This window comes from Pseudophryne corroboree, chromosome 8 (genome assembly GCF_028390025.1).
Source record: "Pseudophryne corroboree isolate aPseCor3 chromosome 8, aPseCor3.hap2, whole genome shotgun sequence".
In the NCBI taxonomy this organism is placed as follows: domain Eukaryota; kingdom Metazoa; phylum Chordata; class Amphibia; order Anura; family Myobatrachidae; genus Pseudophryne; species Pseudophryne corroboree.
The window spans coordinates 249,906,298-249,929,231 of NC_086451.1; the positions used below are offsets into that span (position 1 = coordinate 249,906,298).

General features: G+C 43.2%; 1 protein-coding gene across 2 annotated transcripts in view; it reads left to right on the top strand.

The window, feature by feature from the left end:
* The window catches only part of ATRX (ATRX chromatin remodeler), a 561,376-nt gene that overhangs the window by 393,866 nt on the left and 144,576 nt on the right, over positions 1-22,934 (top strand). For both annotated transcript variants that reach the window (XM_063937173.1, XM_063937174.1), the window contains 2 exons: positions 13,925-14,062; positions 14,207-14,382. In XM_063937173.1, the coding sequence (XP_063793243.1) occupies positions 13,925-14,062; positions 14,207-14,382 (314 nt within the window). The remainder of the gene's footprint in view (positions 1-13,924; positions 14,063-14,206; positions 14,383-22,934) is intronic.

Here is a 22,934-nt window from a genome sequence, read left to right on the forward strand (position 1 = left end):
CTGATCCAGTCAGACAACATCACCGCAGTGGCTCATGTAAACCGCCAGGGCGGCACAAGGAGCAGAGTGGCAATGGCGGAAGCCACCAGGATTCTTCGCTGGGCGGAAAATCATGTAAGCGCACTGTCAGCAGTGTTCATTCCGGGAGTGGACAACTGGGAAGCAGACTTCCTCAGCAGACACGACTTGCATCCAGGAGAGTGGGGGCTTCATCAGGAAGTCTTCGCACAGATTGCAAGTCAGTGGGGACTGCCCCAGATAGACATGATGGCGTCCGCTGCAGAGGTATTGCGCCAGGTCAAGAGACCCTCAGGCGGTAGCTGTGGACGCCCTAGTGACACCGTGGGTGTTCCAGTCGGTCTATGTGTTTCCTCTCATCCCAAAGGTGTTGAGAATAATAAGAAAAAGAGGAGTACAGACAATTCTCATTGTTCCAGATTGTCCACGAAGGGCTTGGTAACCGGATCTGCAGGAGATGCTCACAGATGATCCGTGGCCTCTTCCTCTAAGACAGGACCTGTTGCAACAGGAGCCTTGTCTGTTCCAAGACTTACCGCGGCTGCGTTTGACGGCATGGCGGTTGAACGCCGGATCCTAGCGGAAAAGGGCATTCCGGATGAGGTCATTCCTACTCTGATAAAGGCTAGGAAGGACGTGACAGCTAAACATTATCACCGTATATGGCGAAAATGTTTCTTGGTGTGAGGCCAGGAATGCTCCTATGGAAGAATTCCATCTGGGCCGTTTCCTTCACTTCCTACAAACTGGAGTGAATTTGGGCCTAAAATTAGGCTCCATTAAGGTTCAGATTTCGGCCTTATCCGTTTTCTTTCAAAAAGAATTGGCTTCTCTCCCAGAAGTACAAACTTTTGTGAAGGGAGTGCTGCATATTCAGCCTCCTTTTGTACCTCCGGTGGTTCCTTGGGACCTTAACGTGGTGTTGAGTTTCCTTAAGTCACACTGGTTTGAACCACTTAAAACGGTGGAGTTAAAATATCTCACTTGGAAGGTGGTCATGTTGTTAGCCTTGGCTTCGGCTAGGCGAGTGTCGGAATTGGCGGCTTTGTCTCATAAAAGCCCCTATCTGGTTTTCCATATGGATAGAGCGGAATTGCGGACCCGTCCTCAATTCTTGCCTAAGGTGGTGTCATCTTTTCATATGAACCAACCAATTGTGGTGCCTGTGGCTACGCGAGACTTTGAGGATTCCGAGTCCCTAGGAGACTTCTCTCAAAGTAAGTCTCCTAGGGCACGGTTTTCCTAGACGGAGACTGGGGAAGGGCATAGAGGGGAGGAGCCAGCACACATTCATTTCTTAAAGTGCCATGGCTCCAATGGACCCAATCTATACCCCACAATACGAAGTACCTTTCCCCAGTATACACTACAGACTACGAGAAAATAAATTACTGGTAGGTATAAATTTGTGTTTTTGGGGGTGGTGTTTTCTCCGTAAAATGACTGGGAACCCCAATACGTGCACCGCGCCCCCTTGCATAGCTCACTTCGCTGAGGTTTATTACATATCTTAGTCCATGTGGATGGTAAAGTATGATTTATTTTTTTTATATCTCATGTCAACCTTTTCCTGTGTCGACCATTGCCGTGTTGACCTTTTGCCTATGTCGACCTATCGACTGTAGACCTATCATCCGGACACAATCTATTAATCAGACCATGGATGCTTCTTCTTTTAGTGTTTGTGGTTACATACATATAAAATAAAGTTTGGAGCGTTTTCCTCGATAGTACAGTAGGTATACTACACGAAACACCTCTTATGACTATTCTTTAGCTGTGTTTTATAAAAAATATTCTGCGGAATCCCGAGATTGCACGACACGGTCACATAAAGCAGACATAACGCAGTGCTAGCGTCCAGTAGTTTGTCTGCACTAGACAGGGCTGAGCTGCAGCTGTGCTGTTGTTTGAAGCTTGTTATGGTGGTGAGTCAGAGCTGGCGGTGAACCTGACTGCCAGTAAAATGCAGCCATGGAGTGTAAAGGCCCGTACACACTGGTCGATATATCGGCCGTTCTCTTGAACGGCCGATACATCGCGGGACCGTCGGCCAGTGTGTACGGGCGATACGTCTGTGAACTCCGTCGTTCACAGACGTATCGCGTCGGCTGCGCAGCACAGCCGACGGCCAATAGATCTAACGATATATTGGCGCGTTGCTGTGTGTGTACGGGGCGGTCGTCCGACCGCCTGTACACATGCTGCAGCGGCCGGCGGTGATTGACAGCTGAACTGGGCGGACGGACGGGCGGGCGCCCGCCCAGTTCATGACGTCAGTCCCCCGACGGATCGGGCAGTGTATATGCACAGCACACTGCCCGATCCGTACATAGATATATCTGCAGATCAATTGATCTGCAGATATATCTACTGGTGTGTACCCACCTTAACTCTGGCTCACTGCTGTGACTTTAAATAGGAAAACTTCACTGCTGGGAACCATTTTAATTAAAAAGAAAAAGTGGCTAAATAGGAATTTTGTTTTACATTACCCTCTTATATTACAGTTAATCATATTAGTGTAAATGCATGTAAATATACAGAAATCTATAATCAACATGATTTCCCTGTGTTTACGGCTACCTACGTGTAAATAGATATAAATGTATGTACGTCCATTTTTTTTTTAAACGCTCTCACAATGAAGCTTCTACTAGTTCCCTTTTCTTTTGATAGTGAGGATACCTTACGCTGTATATATTCCACACAAACAAATTCAGTTGGGGCAATTCTTTTAAATGCGATGTAGGGAAGATGCGGGCATACAGGGGGAACGTCGGCAACAGCACCTTGCATTGTGCATTTTATCTTGAACCCTCATAGGGATGGACTGGAAAGTGCACAGTATTAGACTGTCGTATACTGTATACAGGCTATGTGCACACTACTTATCTCCCTACCTTATGCTGGAACGTGATTTTACATCATATTTAATTGAATGGCCCTTATTAATTTTGAATAAGGGATACCATTGATTGTCAATGTGTTGACTCTTATTAGACACTGTCAAAACAAAGACTGCTACAGAGGTTAGATATATCTTTAAAAAAACACTTAAACAATATCTATATCAGCCATAACATCAAAACCACCTGTCTAATATTGTGTAGGTCCCTCTTGTGCTGCCAAAACAGCTCAGACCCGTTCAGGCATATACTCTTCTTGACCTCTAAAGGTGTCCAGTGATATCTGGCACCAAGACGTTTAAAGATGCATACACACTATGCAATATTTTTAATTATATTTTTCATTTTCACCCTTCTGAGCAATATCGTTTGTAATATCACCCAGTGTGTATGTTACAAATGATTAATGATGCATGCTCCTGGTGGTCATTATCGACCCCCTCTGTTGCCCTCGTACATGCATCTCTATCTGTCAATATCTTCAGAACCTGTATGTACGGGCCGGCGGCGGGATGATGTCACTGTACGATATCGTTTACGATATAGTACAGTGTGTACGCATTATATCGGCTGCCCGGGAGGGTAAGGAAAACACTAGGCAATAGTGTGGAGCCTATACGCAAGTGTGTATCCAGCTTAAGTCCTGTAAATTGCCGGGTGGAGCCTCCATGATTCCCCACAGATGCTCGATGTCTTGCGATCTGGGGAATTTGGAGGCCAAGTAAAATCCTTTTAGTCTGTCATGTTCCTTTCTTAAACTATGCCCAAATAGTTGTTGTAGAGTGCATTATCCTGCTGACAGAGACCTTTGCCATCAGGGAATAGAGTTACCATGAAGGGGTGTGCTCGATGTGCAACAAAGTATAGGTAGGTGGTGCATGTCAAAGTAACATCCACATGAATGGCAGGATCCAAGGTTTTCCTGGCAGAATATTGCTAAATCACCACACTGGCTTGTTTTCTTCCCATAGTGCAGGCATGTCCAAACTGCGGCCCTCCAGCTGTTGAGAAACTACACATCCCAGCATGCCCTGACTCCGCTTTAGCATTCTCTGACAGCAAAACTGTGTCAGGGCATGCTGGGATATGTAGTTTCACAACAGCTGGAGGTCCGCAGTTTGGACATGCCTGCCATAGTGCATCCTGGTGCCATGTCTTCATCAGGTAAACAACACACATGCACCTGGCCATGCACATAAGGTCATAGAAAACATGATTTATCAGACCAGGCCACCTGCTTCCATTGCTCAGATGTTCAGTTCTGAGGCGCACATGTCCATTATAGCTGCATTCAGCAGTGGACAGGGGTCAACATGGGCATTTAGGGGTGTGGATCATCAAATCGACAGTGTCTAGGTCGACAATGTTTAGGTCGACAGGGTCTGAAGGTCGACGGGGTTTCTAGGTCGACGTGCTAGGTTGACAGGTCAAAAGGTTGACATGAGTTTTTCATGTTTTTTTGGTGTCGTTTTCTCCGTACAGTAACCGGGAAGCCCAATTAGTGCACCGTGTCCCCTCGCATGCTTCGGGCAAGGCACAGATTACCGTTCCAACCGTAGTCCACGTGGATTGTGAAAAACTCGTGTCGGCCTTTTGACCTGTCGACCTAGCACATGTCCTAGAAACCCTGTCGACCTAGCACATGCCGACCTATATTGGTCGACCTAAACATTGTCGACCTAGACAGTGTCGATCTTCAGACCAGATCCTGGCATTTAGACCTGTCTGCAGCTATGCAGTCCCATATACAGCATGCTGTGATGCACTGTGTGTTCTGTCACCTTTCTATCATTGCCAGCAGTTTGTGCTACAGTAGCTCTTTTGTGGGATATGACCAGATGGGCTTGCTTTCGCTCCCCTCGTGCATCAGTGAGCTTTGGGAAACCCATGCTACTGTTGGTTTTGGTAGATGCTAACCACAGCAAATACATGCATCAAATATAATTGAATTTCTATTACAGATTGAGTATCCCTTATCCAAAATGCTTGGGACCAGAGGTATTTTGGATATGGGATTTTTCCGTATTTTGGAATAATTGCATACCATAATGAGATATCATGGTGATGGGACCTAAATCTAAGCACAGAATGCATTTGTTTCATATACACCTTATACAGGTTGAGTATCCCTTATCCAAAATGCTTGGGACCAGAGGTATTTTGGATATGGGATTTTTTCCGTATTTTGGAATAATTGCATACCATAATGAGATATCATGGTGATGGGACCTAAATCTAAGCACAGAATGCATTTATGTTTCATATACACCTTATACAGGTTGAGTATCCCTTATCCAAAATGCTTGGGACCAGAGGTATTTTGGATATCTGATTTTTCCGTATTTTGGAATAATTGCATACCATAATGAGATATCATGGCAATGGGACCTAAATCTAAGCACAGAATGCATTTATGTTTTATATGCACCTTATACACACAGCCTGAAGGTAATTTTAGCCAATATTTTTTATAACTTTGTGCAATAAACAAAGTGTGTCTACATTCACACAATTCATTTATGTTTCATATACACCTTATACACACAGCCTGAAGGTCATTTAATACAATATTTTTAATAACTGTGTGTATTAAACAAAGTTTGTGTACACTGAGCCATCAGAAAACAAAAGTTTCACTATCTCACTCTCGCTCAAAAAAGTCCGTATTTCGGAATATTCCGTATTTCGGATATTTGGATATGGGATACTTAACCTGTACACACAGCCTGAAGGTAATTATAGCCAATATTTTTTATAACTTTGTGCATTAAACAAAGTGTGTCTACATTCACATAATTCATTTATGTTTCATATACACCTTATACACACCGCCTGAAGGTCATTTAATACAATATTTTTAATAACTTTGTGTATTAAACAAAGTTTGTGTACATTGAGCCATCAAAAAACAAAGGTTTCACTATCTCACTCTCACTCAGAAAAGTCCGTATTTCGGAATATTCCGTATTTCGGAATATTTGGATATGGGATACTCAACCTGTACCATATTGTTTTCAAGTAATGTTGCAAGTACTATTTAGTTGTGCAGGGGAATACCAGGGGGGAAAGCACCCCCTTTCTGTTTGCTGTGACCCCTCCCTTTCATGCACCTTTACAAGTGAAGCCAGACTGATTGAGCAGCTATCACTGTGTATGCTAACCTCAGCATACCTGGAACAGCTGACAAGACATGCCATTTAGAGATGCTCTGATCCAATCATCTAGCTATCGCAATATGCTCACCTATATATTATATGTACTCCTATACGTTCGTGTTAAAAGGACCTCTTTTAACCCTGTTAGATTTCTGTTCTTGGTCATTGCATGACACATCCATGTTTGATATGCTTATTCAAGCACAAATGGCAAAGCTTGATGGAGTTTCCAGGTGCAAATAACATTTGTTGTGGGACAATATTTGCTGCTGTGTCATATTAACAAAATAATGATCCTGGTTCTGCTAAGATCTCTTGTAATAAAACCTAGTTATCACTTTGACAGCGTTGATTTATATGGCTAATGAGTTATTCAATTTACAGCATGCATATTGTAATATATACATATGCATTGTACAATACCGTCATTCATAGCACATGTCACAAGAGATTCCACATTTGCACATGAACTATCAAGAAGATAATTATAACCCGCAAATACATAAAGTTAAATTTATCTTTCCAATTGCTGAGGAGTACAGTAGTTAGTCAATTTATTCCTGTGTCTTTCCTTTGTAGAGAGCCTGAACCTTTTTGTAATAATGGAGTATAGGATACTAACTATTTTTAATTGTGATAGTTTTTCCGAGTTTTGTTAGAATCTGTATATCACATTTATTATCTAGGTTTGTTGCACGCTGATCCTCCTTTTGCTAGAATTATGGGTTTTTTTTTTGTTCTTTACTTGCTTTTGACAGAACTTTTTTTTTTTTTTTATTCCTCAGTCTTGCTGTGTATCTGGTTATAGTCCAGTTCAGTACACTTTCGGTAACAGTGTTGTCATAGTACATGTTGGCACACGAAATATACTGCTTAAGCAGAAAAAATAAACTTTTCTGTTGAGTCGTCGGAGTCCCAGGTCTTGTGTTCAGTCATTTGATGCCTTGTTTAAAATCCAGTGATGGTCACAAAGTAAAGCCGGCAACTGGTGCAGTCATATGTTTTCTATTTATTTTTCTTGTGGAATTGTGTAAATCACTTAATCTGCTCTTTTAAGCAATACTTTTTTCCCCCCTCACTGCTCACTCACTCACTCTCTCTTGTTGAAGGGGCAATCTGTAAGGTGCATAATAACCAGATAAAAAAAAAAATGCACAGGCTTCATGTAGCAGCATTTCAGTCCCAGAGCCACTATGTGACAGAATGCAGTACTGGCTACCACAAATAGCTTTGTACAATTCCTAATTGACTTGAACATATCATTGCTGGTTTGTGTTAGCAGTGTATAATTTACCCTTCCTTAGGCTAAGAAAATAACCTGCAGCCTGATTGCACTTGCCTTTGATTTCTATTTTAATAACTCATGCGTTCTTTTTGCTTACTTGGGTTTAACACAAGCCTGAAGGCTTTGGCTTTTATGCATCCACTGAGGGCATGCTTTAGAAATCCATACTTCCTATCATCTGTGGTCACTCGGTGTAGTCCAAAGTATCTTTCTTTTACTACTTTGCACGTCATAAAACAAGAGAATGCTTCCCTTCTCCGGAACACTTGCTCCTGGTACTGCATGAAGGTATAAAGAGCACAGCTTGATCCTTCCTAATGACTCTGTCCCAGTAGCTGAGACCTACATGTACACACTTGGCTATTAGTATGTGGTTAGCATTTATCCGGTGTTAATGTTGCAAAGATATTTCACATTAACGCTACCAGCTGGTCCAGGTGAATTTTAACTCCAGATTAAATTGTTGCAAAAAAAAAAAAAGCATATAGGATTGATGGAAGAAAACAATATCTGAGTCACCTGTTTAACTCTTTTCAGAAAGGGTCTGTGGTAACATCTGTAGGACCGTTTCCAGTTTCTGCATCCTAGCTACTTTATAATATTGCGTAGTTTCCCTACAGTGTCTTCTACTTAAAATTTCAAATGCAGCTCCTATTGGACGGTCCATGCAACACTGGCCCTAGAATAGATAACAAACAGTACAAACACCAAGAGAGTGCTTATAGTGTAGTAGTTTGAGAATTATTTAAAAACCGTATGGCAATAGGAATTGTGCATTGATTAGATAATTTTTGTATATATATATCTGATACATAGATGGAAGAGATGAGATGTCCCTCCACCAAGGTTTTGCTCACTTTGACCTTCAAGTGGAATGATACTCCAGTATGTCCTTAGTGGAATTCCTTCCAGGGTGTTAACTCCTGTAATTATATCTCCGTACCAAAAGCACCCAACAAAGAAGGCTAAAGGCCACTTATTGCGTAGTGTATAAAATCTATATTAAATGAGTTCTTATTACATGAATAGTTTTATTACATGAATAGTTTTACATAAAAATTGCATAAGCATGTAACAGATCATCCTCTGTAACATGCAATTAGCAGAAACTGCTTCACCCTGTGCAAGGGTGCAAGCTCCAAGTGTGTTCATTGATTGCCAAACACCACCACACAGTGTGTTTTTTTAATACTTTAATTAGGGTGTGGTTAAAAGAAAAGGATATCTAGATATGGTGAGACCTCTTCCATAAGTGTTGCAATTAGAATATCCGATTCATAGTGTCATATGGTTTTTAAATAATTCTAAGACTACTACATTGTAAGTTCCCACTTGGTGTTTGTACTGTATGTATCTTTGTCTGAATGATGTCGCTGCTGTGATGCTGCCTTGGCAAAGATTCTCGTCACCCCCTGGCTCTGGTGGAAACTTTGTGCTAGTGTGCCTAAAGTGAAAGAATAGGACCAATCCTCATGCAGGAGGTGTACTGTATAAGCATATTACTAAGATACTCCTGCAAATTAACTCTGGTACGCAAGTTGTTATCCTTTATAAAGTAGAGATGTGTTCTTAGTACCAGAATTATTTGAGTTCGGATTTATCCTGATTTTTCTTATTGGCTAACCAAAACACGTGATATTCGAGAGCCAATAAGATGCTGTTTTGAAATCCGGGTAAATCCGAACCCGCACATTTCTATTATAAAGTGACTGAAATACTCTAATTCACAGGTTCTCAAACTCGGTCCTCAGGACCCCACACGGTCCATGTTTTGCAGGTCACCTGCAGATTTTTAAAATGTGACAGTTGGTGATACACAGTGCAGCTGCTGTGTGATGTGGAAAATGTGAACCGTGTGGGGACCTGAGAGCCGAGTTTGAGAACCACTGCTCTAATTACTACACTAGTAGGTGCTATTTTTTCGTGGTTTCAAGGTTATTGCTGGATGGTGTGTATTTAAAATAAATAAATAAATATATATATATATATATATATATATAATGTGCGTGTATGTGTGTGTGTGTGTGTGTGTGTGTATATATATATATATATATATTTATATGTGTGTATGTATATATATATAATGTGTGTGTGTGTATGTATATATGTATATATATATATATATATATATATATATATATATATCTATATATTGTAACACTGTAGGGGTGCAAGGCGCCTCTTCCTGGAGAATATGGCAGCACGCAGCAGCTGAGGAACAACACAAGTCCAGTTTCTGGTACAACTGGCCCCGGCCAGTTTTATTGAAACAGAAAATAAAACAAACACCAAAAGAAAATACCTTGCCTGTCCGGCACTAACTAAACACAAGATATTCCTAACTGTCACTAAACAAAAACACAGAGTTCTCCAGTAAATACTGTGTAGCTCACTTGTATCAGAAAGCGTGTTTCTCTCACACAGATCCTGCAGCCTTCCCAGGCAGTCTGCCCATACTAATCAGGCTAGCAGCCCTATAACACTCTTCCACAGCTGAAACCCTGATTAGCCCTCTGTGAGGCCAAAGACCCGAACTGGGCCCAATGTCTAGAACTCGCCTTATCTCTCTCTCAGAGCCTTTACCCAGCTTTTACAGCAAACTGAAAAGGTTCTGACAAAACAAAAGCATTTTTCCTAGAAGTTAACATTTTCTAAAACATGTAAGACAAGAACCTGGGACAAACATACCTGCCCTCAAACACTATCCCAGTGTTCTTGTCACAATATATATATATATCTATATATGTGTGTATCACGAAAACCAGAGGGATCAGTTGTGACTGTGATTAAGGGCTATGAGCTACTGTATCACATTCAGTGTCATCAGTGAACTAGGGCTATGGACTGCAGCACTGTCTGTGACTATCAGTCTTCCATCACTGAAACAGATAGGAAATACCAAGAACGGTGCTCGGGCGCGATATGGGCTGCTGTTCTAATGCTGCTGCTATAAAACAGGATTAGTCAATCCTGATACCTGAAAATACACAAAGAGAAAACAAGGATAGCAGCGCTGATTCAATTAATAATGAAAATTAAAAAGTGAGATGGATTGGATGAAAACAGATTAAAAATTTTTATTAATAACTCTGATTAATAACAAATTAAAAGTCAATGTGACCACCGGCAGAATTAGTGAACCAGAAATGTCCGTTCCTTTTAAATAACTGGACACCAGTTTAGGCAGAATATACAGGCTTAGGAGCTGATTGCACAGTCCCGAAAAGGGTAATTACCGCTTCTTATGCCGCTGGAGGGAGAAATATCCCATAGAAGATCCTTCAGTTGGGAGTTGGTAGCATTTCTCAATGCTCACCAGTATGCGGAGCTTGACTTGCGGGATGGTCCTTGGTACGCCTGTTGGAATCCACCAAATAGCAAACTCTGGACATCCAGTATGGTCCGGGTACTGGTTCAGCAACAAAACGACGGTGATCTGGGTGGCACCTGACGCGTTTCGCTGCAGATTCTGCAGCTTTTTCAAAGGTCAAAGGCGTACCAAGGACCATCCCGCAAGTCAAGCTCCGCATACTGGTGAGGATTGAGAATATGCTACCAACTCCCTACTGAAGGATCTTCTATGGGATATTTCTCCCTCCAGCGGCATAAGAAGCGGTAATTACCCTTTTCGGGACTGTGCAATCAGCTCCTAAGCCTGTATATTCTGCCTAAACTGGTGTCCAGTTATTTAAAAGGAACGGACATTTCTGGTTCACTAATTCTGCCGGTGGTCACATTGACTTTTAATTTGTTATTAATCAGAGTTATTAATAAAAAAAATTTAATCTGTTTTCATCCAATCCATCTCACTTTTTAATTTTCATTATTAATTGAATCAGCGCTGCTATCCTTGTTTTCTCTTTGTGTCCCATCACTGAAAGGCTGTGGGTTGCAGTTTGACTCGGTGTTAAGGTGCATACACCCAGTGGGCGTTTTTGCCCAGAGTGTATGCACAGTGAAACTTCCTTCTGATGAAACGGCCAGCGTTAGAGGCCGAGAAACGCGTTAAGGCATTTTACTAAAGGATTCTATTTGACTGCTTATTCACCTGATAGCCTCCTAGTCGGGTGTACCGATTAGACTTCTACCGCTATTTACGGACAATCCACTAGCGGTGCAACTGTCTGTACACCGATTGCATCGAGCCGCTGCATACCCGGCTCAGTACAGCGTTTACAACTGAAAAGTTTTCTTCACATCGGACACCGTCTAACAGGAGTGATCGGTTCCCGTTGAATCAGTTAATTGTCAACGTCCACGATTTAACTATTGAGACGCTGCCCGCTCGGTTAAGCCGAGCCGTCTCTAACATCACAGTGGGACTTTCATACACCTAAAGAGAGGAGAGACTATATTCAGCTTAACAGCAATGACTATTTAAGAGGTACCTCTCACCAGTCTCCTATCCATAAGACCTTTTAGTCCGTGGACGCACGGCGAAATACGGGTTATATCAAGTGTCATTTCACTATTTATTTTTTTAATTCAAGTGATACATTGCAGCTGTATTTATTTTAGTATTTTATTAAATAAATGTGTATTTTTTACTAAGTTATATTGTGATTCATGTGGCATTTGAAACATTGTTTTATTAATAAATTTAATATTAGACTCTCCTAGCGCTCCCTTCCTTGGCTTTTTATGATAATACATTAGCATCTACCAAATGTGGTCAAGTGGACACAACGTTTTAGAGAGGGCACCTGAAATCTAAATATTTCACTGTTAAAGAGGCAGAGGGTGTCACCTTCAACTGACAAATCAGTGTCTTAAAAAAATCCACTGAGGCTTAAGAACAAATTCCTGAGCAGAGGCTAGGAGTGTCCACATTAGCTATGTGCGAGCCTGACATTTCTGACATTGTACTTGTAGATAAGCCTCCTTCCGCCATTTCTACACCCTTTACAAATGTGGGGGTGAGTAGTGCAAGTAAAGATGGTAACAGAGAAATTGTGGATACTTATGTAATATCTGGCGCTAATGAGGATGTTGAGGATGTTTGTGTAAGTCAGCCACCAGTAGCAGCAGTTATTGCCTGTAATAAAAAGTAGCTCATTGTCATGCCTGCATAAGACCAAAAAATCCACCTCTTATGTGTTGAAAGGCGGGTGGGAGGGCCTAAGGACAATTCCATCTTGCACCACTTTTCTTTTTATAATGGGCTGTATTTTCATTTTTTGGGTTTGTTTTTTTTTGTTTTGTTGCGCTAATACATTTCTTAATTTGCGGCACATTTTTAACCAAAAAAGAATACAATGTTATTAGAATAGCCAAGGATTACTGACCAGGGTTGAAGTGAGAGAGAGGCCAAGAAATGAATAGTTGCAGCAGAGCTGCAAACTCGAAATTCCAAATCAGCTTTTCACTATCTTAAATTATCGAAATCATTTCAATTCAACGGAATTAATAATCTTACATTTTCTTAATCATTTCAATTAATCAATCATTTATTTGCCTTCTGCTATATACATACTCCACCTCCATTTCCGTGTACTGCCTCTGATCTAGTTCTTTATTAATGAAAACACTCCGTTTCTAGGTGGGTTGCATAGTGTATTAAACTGCCATCCTACCTGCCACTGCTGTGTGGCAGTGTTTCGATATGCAATATTGTTTTAAACAGCCGTGTGTTTGTGCTGCTGCTCTGTATCTTAGTTTAGCCAACCATCCTTTTGTCATTATTGGTGAATAATATGTACTATGAGGTCGTTAAAATTTAGTGGAAATGACAGGAGATGTAATGTTATTGGGGTTAATGCTGTAGGAACAAAACAGGGTCAAATTATGATTTTAGCTGTTTATATAAATTTTGAATAAAGAATCTACTATTCTTTAGGGTGCTTTTGGCAAAACCAAAACCCGATAATGAATTAGAACCAAAACACAGGGGATGGCGCACATTTTTAGTATGTATTAATTTTATATGATCTATTTATCTGCATGGGTACAGTGTTGTGACAATCGCACAATGTTGATTGGCTAACATAATGGTTCCCAAACTGTTTTGAATCACAGCGCCGTAGAGTACCACCTCAGAGTGCCGTGGCACACAGTTTAAGAACCCCATGGCTATCAAATCTCCAATCAAATCCATTCCTAGGAACTGGTGTGTTTACTGAATAGGTTATTGTGTGGTTTACTACAGCCTGCAGGTGGCAGCGTAACCTTTAGAAGCACTGCAGCACTTGACATTTGTTCGATGATTATGAAATTAATGGTTTTAGCTTATTTAAAGAAGAGATTCAAATAGTTCATTCCATTACATTGTAAAATGAGTTTTATGAAATCAAGGCTGTAAATGTAGTTCAATTTCAGTATGTACATCAAATTTATTTTACCAGGTTTACATAATTTTTTTTATTTCTACAATTATTCCAGTAAAACTTAGCTATAAAATAATTTTGTACATTTTGCATAATACACCCAGTTTGCACATCATGTTTTGTTATAATGCATTATGGCATCAGTTTATTAATTTAGATGCAGTTTGGACAGGTAACATTAGCAGTTGCTTGATGATGTGCGTTTACGATCTGTGTTTTCCATGCCATGTCCAGGTCCTGACTTTGTTGTGTGTGATGAAGGACATATTCTTAAAAATGAAGCCTCTGCTATATCTAAGGCTATGAATTCCGTAAGGACAAAGAGAAGAATAATTCTGACAGGGACTCCACTTCAAAATAATCTAGTGGAATGTAAGTAGTTTCTTCTCTTACATGTATTATATTGTTCTAGTCTTGCTTTGATTATTATGTTCTGACCAAAATTCTTTAAAGCCTTGTGGTTCTTAGAATCATCAGCATTAAGTAACACCTAACACGTGTGCTTATTTTTCTCAGATCACTGCATGGTTAATTTCATTAAGGAAAACTTACTTGGTTCTACCAAGGAATTCCGGAATCGCTTTATAAATCCTATACAGAATGGCCAGTGTGCAGACTCCACCATGGTAGATGTCCGAGTGATGAAGAAACGTGCGCACATTCTGTATGAGATGCTAGCTGGATGTGTGCAGGTAGGCATTCAGCAGATCACGGCTTGCTAAATCAGGTGTCCATTATCAATAAGCTAACAGGATTTTTTTGTGGACATCAAAAATCTTCGTTGTTTTTTTTTTACAACTGTGAAAATAGGTGGCATGAGCTATAGTATCAAAACATCTGCTTTTACTTTCCTACTATAGTTCTAATAACTTTCCCCTGTTTTAGGGTAATTACTTAAGCCAAGATTTCATTGTCAACTCTCTCAAATTGGATAACTGTTCCTAATATTTCTTTTACGTCCTAAAGGATACTGGGAATCCATTTAGTACCATGGGGTATAGATGGGTACACTAAGAGCCATGGGCACTTTAAGAATTTGATAGTGTGGGCTGGCTCCTCCCTCTATGCACCTCCTACCAGACTCAGATTAGCAAATGTGCCCGGAGGAGCCGGTCACGCTTATGGAAGCTCCTGAAGAGTTTTCTGCATTTATTTTATGTGTTTGTTATTTTCAGGCAGGACTGGATGGCACCAGCCTGCCTGCTTCGTGGGACTTGGGGGAAGGGACAGCCCAACCTCTTGAAGGGTTAATGGTCCCGTTCCCCGCTGACAGGACACTAGCTCCTGAAGGAACTATTCGCAAGCCCCACCACGGCGAGCGTACATTCCCGCAGCACGCCACCACCCCTAACAGAGCCGCAAGGCTTCTAACCGGGGCGGGATGCGTTTCCAGACTCAGTACACAACTGCGTCTCAGTACACTGTACAGAGTACCCACACTGGCATTCAAAGCATTAAAACGGATCTGTCTCCATTTTAAGCACAAAATCACCTCAGCCAGTATAAAAAAAGCAGAAAGGCAGTGCGCCATTGAAGGGGCGGGGCTTCACTATGGGTGGATCCAGCAGCTCACCAGTGCCATTTTCCCTCTGCAGGGGACACAGACGCTGACTGACAGGGACGCGCAGCCCCTCCGGTGTGACTCCAGATTACATTAGCGGTACAAGGGGGTCATAGCAGGGGGGGGGGGGGATTTTTAGTGTACTAAATCCCCAATCTGGGTACTTAGTCCTCGACCCGGCTAGGATTGGCATTAGCAACAAGGGCGCAGTGTGCTGGCTCCAACATACTCTCTCTCCCTGGAAGGGCTCTTTATGGGTTAATTGTGCTTTTAACCTTTCGTGTGTGTGTGTGTGTGTGTGTGTGCTGTCACATTTACAATATGTAAGGCAAAGAGTGTGTTTCATGTTCGGCAGAGTGTTCCTCTTCCCCAGGGAGCTCACTACTATGTACTCAGTGTAGTGCACCTTCTCAGACTAGTGGGTCTGAACCAGCATGACTGGATTCCATTAAAGGAATAATTTCTATTATCTCTAATAAATTGTCCCGCTATGAGAGAGAGACGCAATACTTAAGACAGTCTGTGGATAAGATTATGAATAGAGACTCAGTCCCCAAACAAGCGTCTCAGTCCCCTGCCATTTGTCCACAAAAATTAACTCCTGCCCATATCCTGCAATCTGATTCTGACGCTGAGGGGTCAGACATGGAGGAGGGGGAGGTGGATTCAGAAGGGGGGGACGCTTCTCTGTCACAGGGAATAGAGGCTGTCTTAGAAGCTATCAGAGATGTTCTGCAAATTCATGATAAGGTGGCAGAGGAATGTAAAGAATCTTATTTTAATGTTAAAAAGAAGTCCTCAGTCATACCCTGTTTGAAGAACCGTGGGTTAATCCTGATAAATTTCAAATCCCTAAAAGGTTACTCTCATCTTCTCCTTTTCCTCCTGAGGATAAGAAAAAATGGGAAAGTCCACCGATAGTGGATGCATCAGTGTCCAGGTTGTCACGAAAAATTGTATTACCTGTCCTTAGTGCAGCCTCCCTGAAAGATGTGGCTGATCGTAAAATTGAGACTACATTCAAATCCTTGTACACAGCTGCTGCGGTGGCCCAGAGAACCACTATAGCATGTGTGTGGGTTACTAATGCCATTGCTAAATGGTCAGGTAACCTAATTGAGGGGCTGGATTCTAGGGGGGAGATTGTTTTACTCCTGCAACATATACAGGACTCTGCAAATTTTATGGTGGAAGCCATAAAAGAAGTTTGTTTGCTTAATGCCCGCACCACTGCTATGGCAGTGTCAGCATGCAGGGGCTTATGGTTACGTCAGTGGACTGCGGACTCTAGGAAAGGCATGGAAGGCCTACCCTTCACAGGAGAGGCCTTATTTTTAGAGACGAACTAGACCAATGGATCTCCAAAGCTACTGCGGGTAAGTCTACATATCTTCCTTCTGCAGCTCCCCCAACCAGAAAGGCCTACTTGGGACCTACTCTACAGTCCTTTCAGACTGCCAAGTTTAAGGGCAAACCAGCAACTGCCGGTTCTCCGGAACAGAGCTCCAGCTCTGATTCCTCAAAGCCTTCAGCATGACGGTGAACCGAGCTGCCTGGAAGACTGGCAGGTGGGAGCCCGACTAAAAAAATTTAGTCCCATTTGGACAACATCATGCCAGGATCCCTGGGTCATAGATTTTATTTCCCATGGCTACAGACTGGAGTTTCAGGAGCTCCCACCTCACAGATTTTTCAAATCAGGCTTAACAGTTTCACAAGAGGCAAGTATAACCTTACAGGATGCCATTCAAAAACTGTTACACTCTCAGGTCATTGTTCCAGTTCCACCTCATCTCCAAAATAAGGGATATTATTCCAACTTGTTTGTGGTACCGAAACCGGACTGTTCGGTAAGGCCGATTTTGAATCTAAAATTGTTGAACCCGAACTTACGAGTGTTTAGATTCAAGATGGAGTCTCTGAGAGCAGTGATCTCAGGTCTGGAGGAGGGGGAATTCCTAGTGTCCCTGGATATCAAGGATGCGTACCTTCACGTTCCGAACTGGCCTCCTCACCAGGCTTATCTACAATTTGCACTGCAGGACTGTCACTACCAGTTCCAGGCCCTGCCTTTTGGTCTCTCCACGGCACCAAGGGTGTTCACCAAGGTGATGGCAGAGATGATGTTTCTTCGCAAGCAGGGAGTGAACATAATTTCGTACCTGGACGATCTTCTGATAAAGGCACCGTCCAGGGAGAGGTTGTTGAACAGCATTGGCCTCACAACCAAACTACTCCTGGATCATGGATGGATTCTAAATCTTCCGAAATTGCACTTAGAGCCAACTCGGAAGCTCCCGTTTCTGGGAATGATACTGGACACAGTCGCAGAAAGTTTTACTTCTATTGGAAAAAGCTCTGGTGATCCAGTCGACTGTTCGGGATGTCCAGATATCGGTGCATCTACGCATTCGCCTTCTGGGGGAAAATGGTGGCCTCTTACGAGGCTCTTCAGTACGGAAGGTTTCATGCAAGACCCTTCCAGCTCGATCTGTTGGACAAATGGTCCGGATCACATCTTCACATGCACCAGATGATCCATCTGTCGCTAAAGGCCAGGATTTCCCTTCTGTGGTGGCTAAAGACTTCTCACCTAAACGAGGGCAGACGGTTCGGGATTATAAATTGGATTCTGCTAGCCACGGACGCAAGCCTCAGTGGTTGGGGAGCAGTCACCCAGGGGGTGCGGTTTCAAGGAAGATGGTCAAGTCAGGAAGTCCTCCTTCCAATCAACATTCTGGAACTCGGGGCAATCTACAACGCCCTTCTGCAGGTCTCATATCTTCTCCAAGATCGGACCATTCAGGTCCAGTCGGACAATGTGACTGCAGTAACGTACATAAACCGACAGGGCGAAATGAAAAGCAGAGCAGCAATGTCAGAGGTGTCAAGAATTCTCATAAAAACACGCTGTGGCGTTGTCAGCGGTAACATAGTAACATAGTATCTGAGGTTGAAAAAAGACAATTGTCCATCGAGTTCAACCTATTTGTGGTCTCCTATGCATGATGATTTGACAAATTTCTGACTGATGCTGCTGTCAGCCGTTGCATTTTATCCCTATTTATAGTAACTTTAATGCATGTCTATGCACCATACCCCTGGATATCCTTATCCATTAGGAATTTATCTAACCCATTCTTAAAGGTGTTGACAGATTCCGCCATTACAACTCCCTCGGGCAGGGAATTCCAAACACGTATTGTCCTTACCGTGAAAAAGCCTTTACGCCGTATTGTGCGGAATCTCCTTTCCTCTAACCTGAGCGAGTGTCCACGAGTCCTCTGTGTTGATCTAACCAAAAACAGGTCCCGCGCAAGCTCTGTGTATTGTCCCCTTATATATTTGTAGATCTTGATCATATCCCCTCTTAGTCTCCGCTTTTCCAATGTAAACATGCCTAGTCTTTCAAGCCTTTCTTTGTATTCCATCGTCTCCATGCCCTTAATTAGTTTGGTCGCCCTCCTCTGTACCTTTTCTAGCTCCAGGATATCCTTTTTGTAGTACGGTGCCCAGAATTGTACACTATTCAAGATGTGGCCTCACTAGTGATTTATATAACGGGAGTTTAATACTCTCGTCCCTAGCATCAATACCCCGTTTTATGCATTCTGGGAGTAGACAACTGGGAAGCAGACTTCCTCAGCAGACACGACGTGCACCCGGGGGAGTGGGGCCTTCACCCGGAGGTGTTTGGGTGCTTGACAAGCCGATGGGGATGTCCGCAAAACGACATGATGACCTCTCGTCTCAACAAGAAGCTCCAGCGGTATTGTTCCAGGTCGAGAGACCCGCAAGCTGTGGCGGTAGACGCTCTGACGACTCCATGGCTCTATCAGATGGTGTACGTGTTTCCTCCACTTCCTCTGATCCCAAGAATTCTGAAAAGAATAAGAAGGGAAAAGGTTCAAGCAATCTTCATTGCTCTGGACTGTCCTCGAAGGGCCTGGTACGCGGATTGTCTCGAGATGATAATCGAAGATCCGTGGCCTCTAGCCTTTTGCGAGGATCTTCTGCAACAGGGCCCGTTCGTGGATCAAGACTTGTCTCGGCAGGGAAGTTGAACGACTGATTCTACTCAGGAGGGGCATCCCTAACAAGGTTATCCCGACTATGATCCAAGCCAGGAAGGGGGTAACGTCCGAATATTACCAACGTGTTTGGAAGAAATAAGTCTCCTGGTGTGAGAGCAGAAAATATTGTGCGATGGAGTTTCAGCTGGGACGTTTCCTGCCTTTTCTGCAGTCGGGTGTGTCTGGGCTCTATAAAAGTCCAGATTTCAGCCTTGTCCATTTTCTATCAGAAAACAATTGGCTTCTCTCCCTGAGGTCCAGACGTTCTTGAAAGGTGTTCTGCACATCCAATCTCCTTTTGTGCCTCCCACGGCACCTTGAGATATAAATTTGGTGCAGTTCCTCCAATCGGACTAATTTGAACCGTTACAGGAGGTTGACCTAGAGTATCTTACGTGGAAGACCGTCACACTGTTGGCCTTGGCCTCAGCAAGATGTGTGTTGGAGCTAGGGGCGTTGTCTCACAAGAGTCCCTACTTAATTTTCCATGAGGACAGAGCTGAACTCGGGACTCGTCAGCAGTTTCATCCTAAGGTGGTGTCAGCTTTTCATATCAACCAACCTGTTGGGGTTTCTGGCTGTGACTGACACCTTGGCTACTTCAAAGTCTTTGGATGTTGTGAGGGCTTTAAAGGTGTATGTAAAGAGAACAGCTCGTCACAGAAAATCCGACTCGCTGTTCGTTCTCGATGATCCCAATAAAATTGGGAATCCTGCTTTAAAGCAGTCTATTGCACGCTGGATCAGGCTCACTATCCAGCATGCTTACTCCACAGCAGGCTTGCCGATTCCAAAATCTTTACAGGCCCACTCTACTAGGTCGGTGGGTTCTTCTTGGGCGGCTTCCCGCGGCGCTGCCTTACAGCTATACCGAGCAGCTACTTGGTCAGGTTCAAACACGTTTGCAAAGTTCTACAAGTTCAACCTTCAGTTTGGTCAATCAGTGCTGCAGGAATCTCCGCACTCTCCCACCCGGTTTGGGAGCTTTGGTAACCTCTAGGACGTTGGAGAAAATAGGATTTCTCTAACGTCCTAGTGGATGCTGGGGACTCCGTAAGGACCATGGGGAATAGACGGGCTCCGCAGGAGACAGGGCACTCTAAGAAAGAATTAGGACTACTGGTGTGCACTGGCTCCTCCCTCTATGCCTCACCTCCAGACCTCAGTTAGAATCTGTGCCCGGACGGAGCTGGGTGCATTTTAGTGAGCTCTCCTGAGCTTGCTAATAAAGTATTTTAGTTAGGTTTTTTATTTTCAGAGAGCTTCTGCTGGCAACAGACGCTCTGCTACGTGGGACTGAGGGGAGAGAAGCAAACCTACTAACTGCGGCTAGGTTGCGCTTCTTAGGCTACTGGACACCATTAGCTCCAGAGGGATCGAACACAGGAACTTAACCTTGGTCGTCCGTTCCCGGAGCCGCGCCGCCATCCCCCTCGCAGAGCCAGAAGACAGAAGCCGGCGGGTGAAGCAAGAAGACGTCAAAATCGGCAGCAGAAGACTCCTGTCTTCATATGAGGTAGCGCACAGAACTGCAGCTGTGCGCCATTGCTCCCACACTAACCCACACACTCCGGTCACTGTAGGGTGCAGGGCGCAGGGGGGGGCGCCCTGGGCAGCAATTGAGTACCTCCTGGCAAAATAGGGCATATATACAGCTGGGCACTGTAATATGCATGAGCCTCCGCCATTATTTTTACACAAAATCGCGGGACAGAAGCCCGCCGCTGAGGGGGCGGGGCTTCTTCCTCAGCACTCGCCAGCGCCATTTTCTCTCCACAACTCAGCTGAGAGGAAGCTCCCCAGGCTCTCCCCTGCAGAAGCACGATAGAAGAGGGTGAAAAAGAGAGGGGGGGCACATAAATTTGGCGTAAAAACAATATACAGCAGCTACTGGGTTAACACTAAGTTACTGTGTGATTCCTGGGTCATATAGCGCTGGGGTGTGTGCTGGCATACTCTCTGTCTCTCCAAAGGGCCTTGTGGGGGAACTGTCTTCAAATAGAGCATCCCCTGTGTGTGTGGTGTGTCGGTACGTGTGTGTCGACATGTCTGAGAAAAGGCTCCCCTAAGGAGGAGATGGAGCTAATATGTGTGTGAGAGGGTGTCTCCGTCGACAACGCCGACACCTGTTTGGATATGTGTAAGTGCTAAGGTGAATTTATTGCACAAAAGATTAGAGAACAGACAGGAAATCTACCCATGTCTGTCCCTATGTCGCAGAGACCTTCAGAGTCTCACAATGCTCACTATCCAAAATAATAGACACTGATATCGACACGGAGTTTGTCTCCAGTGTTGACTACGATAATGCAAAGTTACAGCCAAAATGGCAGAAAAGTATTCAATATATGATTATTGTAATAAAAGATGATTTGCATATCACTGATGACTCATTTGTCCCTGACACAAGGGTACACATGTTTAAGGGGAGAAAGCGGAGGTAAATTTCCCTCCTCTCATGAGGAAAAAGAGCGTGAATCTCCAGACAAGAGACTGCAGCTTCCCACAAAGAATTCTCAGGCAGTATCCTTTCCCCACTAGGGCCAGGATGTGATGGGAATCTTCCCCTAGGGTGTCACGTTTGCCCAGAAGGTAGCCCTAGCTATTCTCAGGGATCCTGCAGATAGCGTGCACATTCTGGTACACTACTCAGACCGGCGATTGTGTCGGCATGTGTTTATAGCGCTGGGGCGGCGTGGACAGGTACCTTATCAGCAGAAATTGAGAACCTAGTATGTGTATATATATATATATATATATATATATATATATAAAAGAAAAAAGAGTCTGCGGCACTCAAGGTCTTATCAAAAGGCTGATTGTTATTGAAACATCAAAAACAAATACAAATATATTTGTTTTTGATGTTTCAATAACAATCAGCCTTTTGATAAGACCTTGAGTGCCGCAGACTCTTTTTTTCTTTTATTGATTCTGATACTGGAGGCACCGGGGCAAAATTTGGACTACAAACAGAGTGCCGGGCTGATTTTCAACATGTATGTGTGTATATATATATATATATATATATATATATATATATATATATATATATTTATATATATATATATATTTATGTATATAGAGAGATATGTATATATATTAAAGATGCTGTCTTAAGAGATATATATAATCAACCATGCCCAAAGAGACATGAGTATACTGGGTCCTAGAGTCAAAGCTATGTCGATTTCTGCTTGACGTGTCCTGTAGAATATGCAATGGACAGATGATGCCAACTTAAGTGGCATATGGAAGGCTGAGGATTGTGTGGAGAAGGGTTCTCGGACCTGGTCTCCACGGCTATAGCTGGTAATTCTGATATTTTGCCTTATATTCCTGCACAGCCTAGGAAAGCACGTCATTATCAAATGCAGCTTTTCGAACAAAGAAACAAGAAAGTCCGAGGTGCGTCCTTTCTTGCCAGAGGAAAGAAGCTGCACAACACAGCTAGTTCCCAGGAACAGAAGTCCTCCCCGGCCTCTATGAAAATCCACCGCATGTCGCTGGGGCTCCACAGACAGAGCTAGGCCCGGTGGGGGCACACTTTCGTAAGTTCTGCAACAAGTGGGTTCACGCCCTGTTAGTTTCCTGGGCAATAGATATTGTG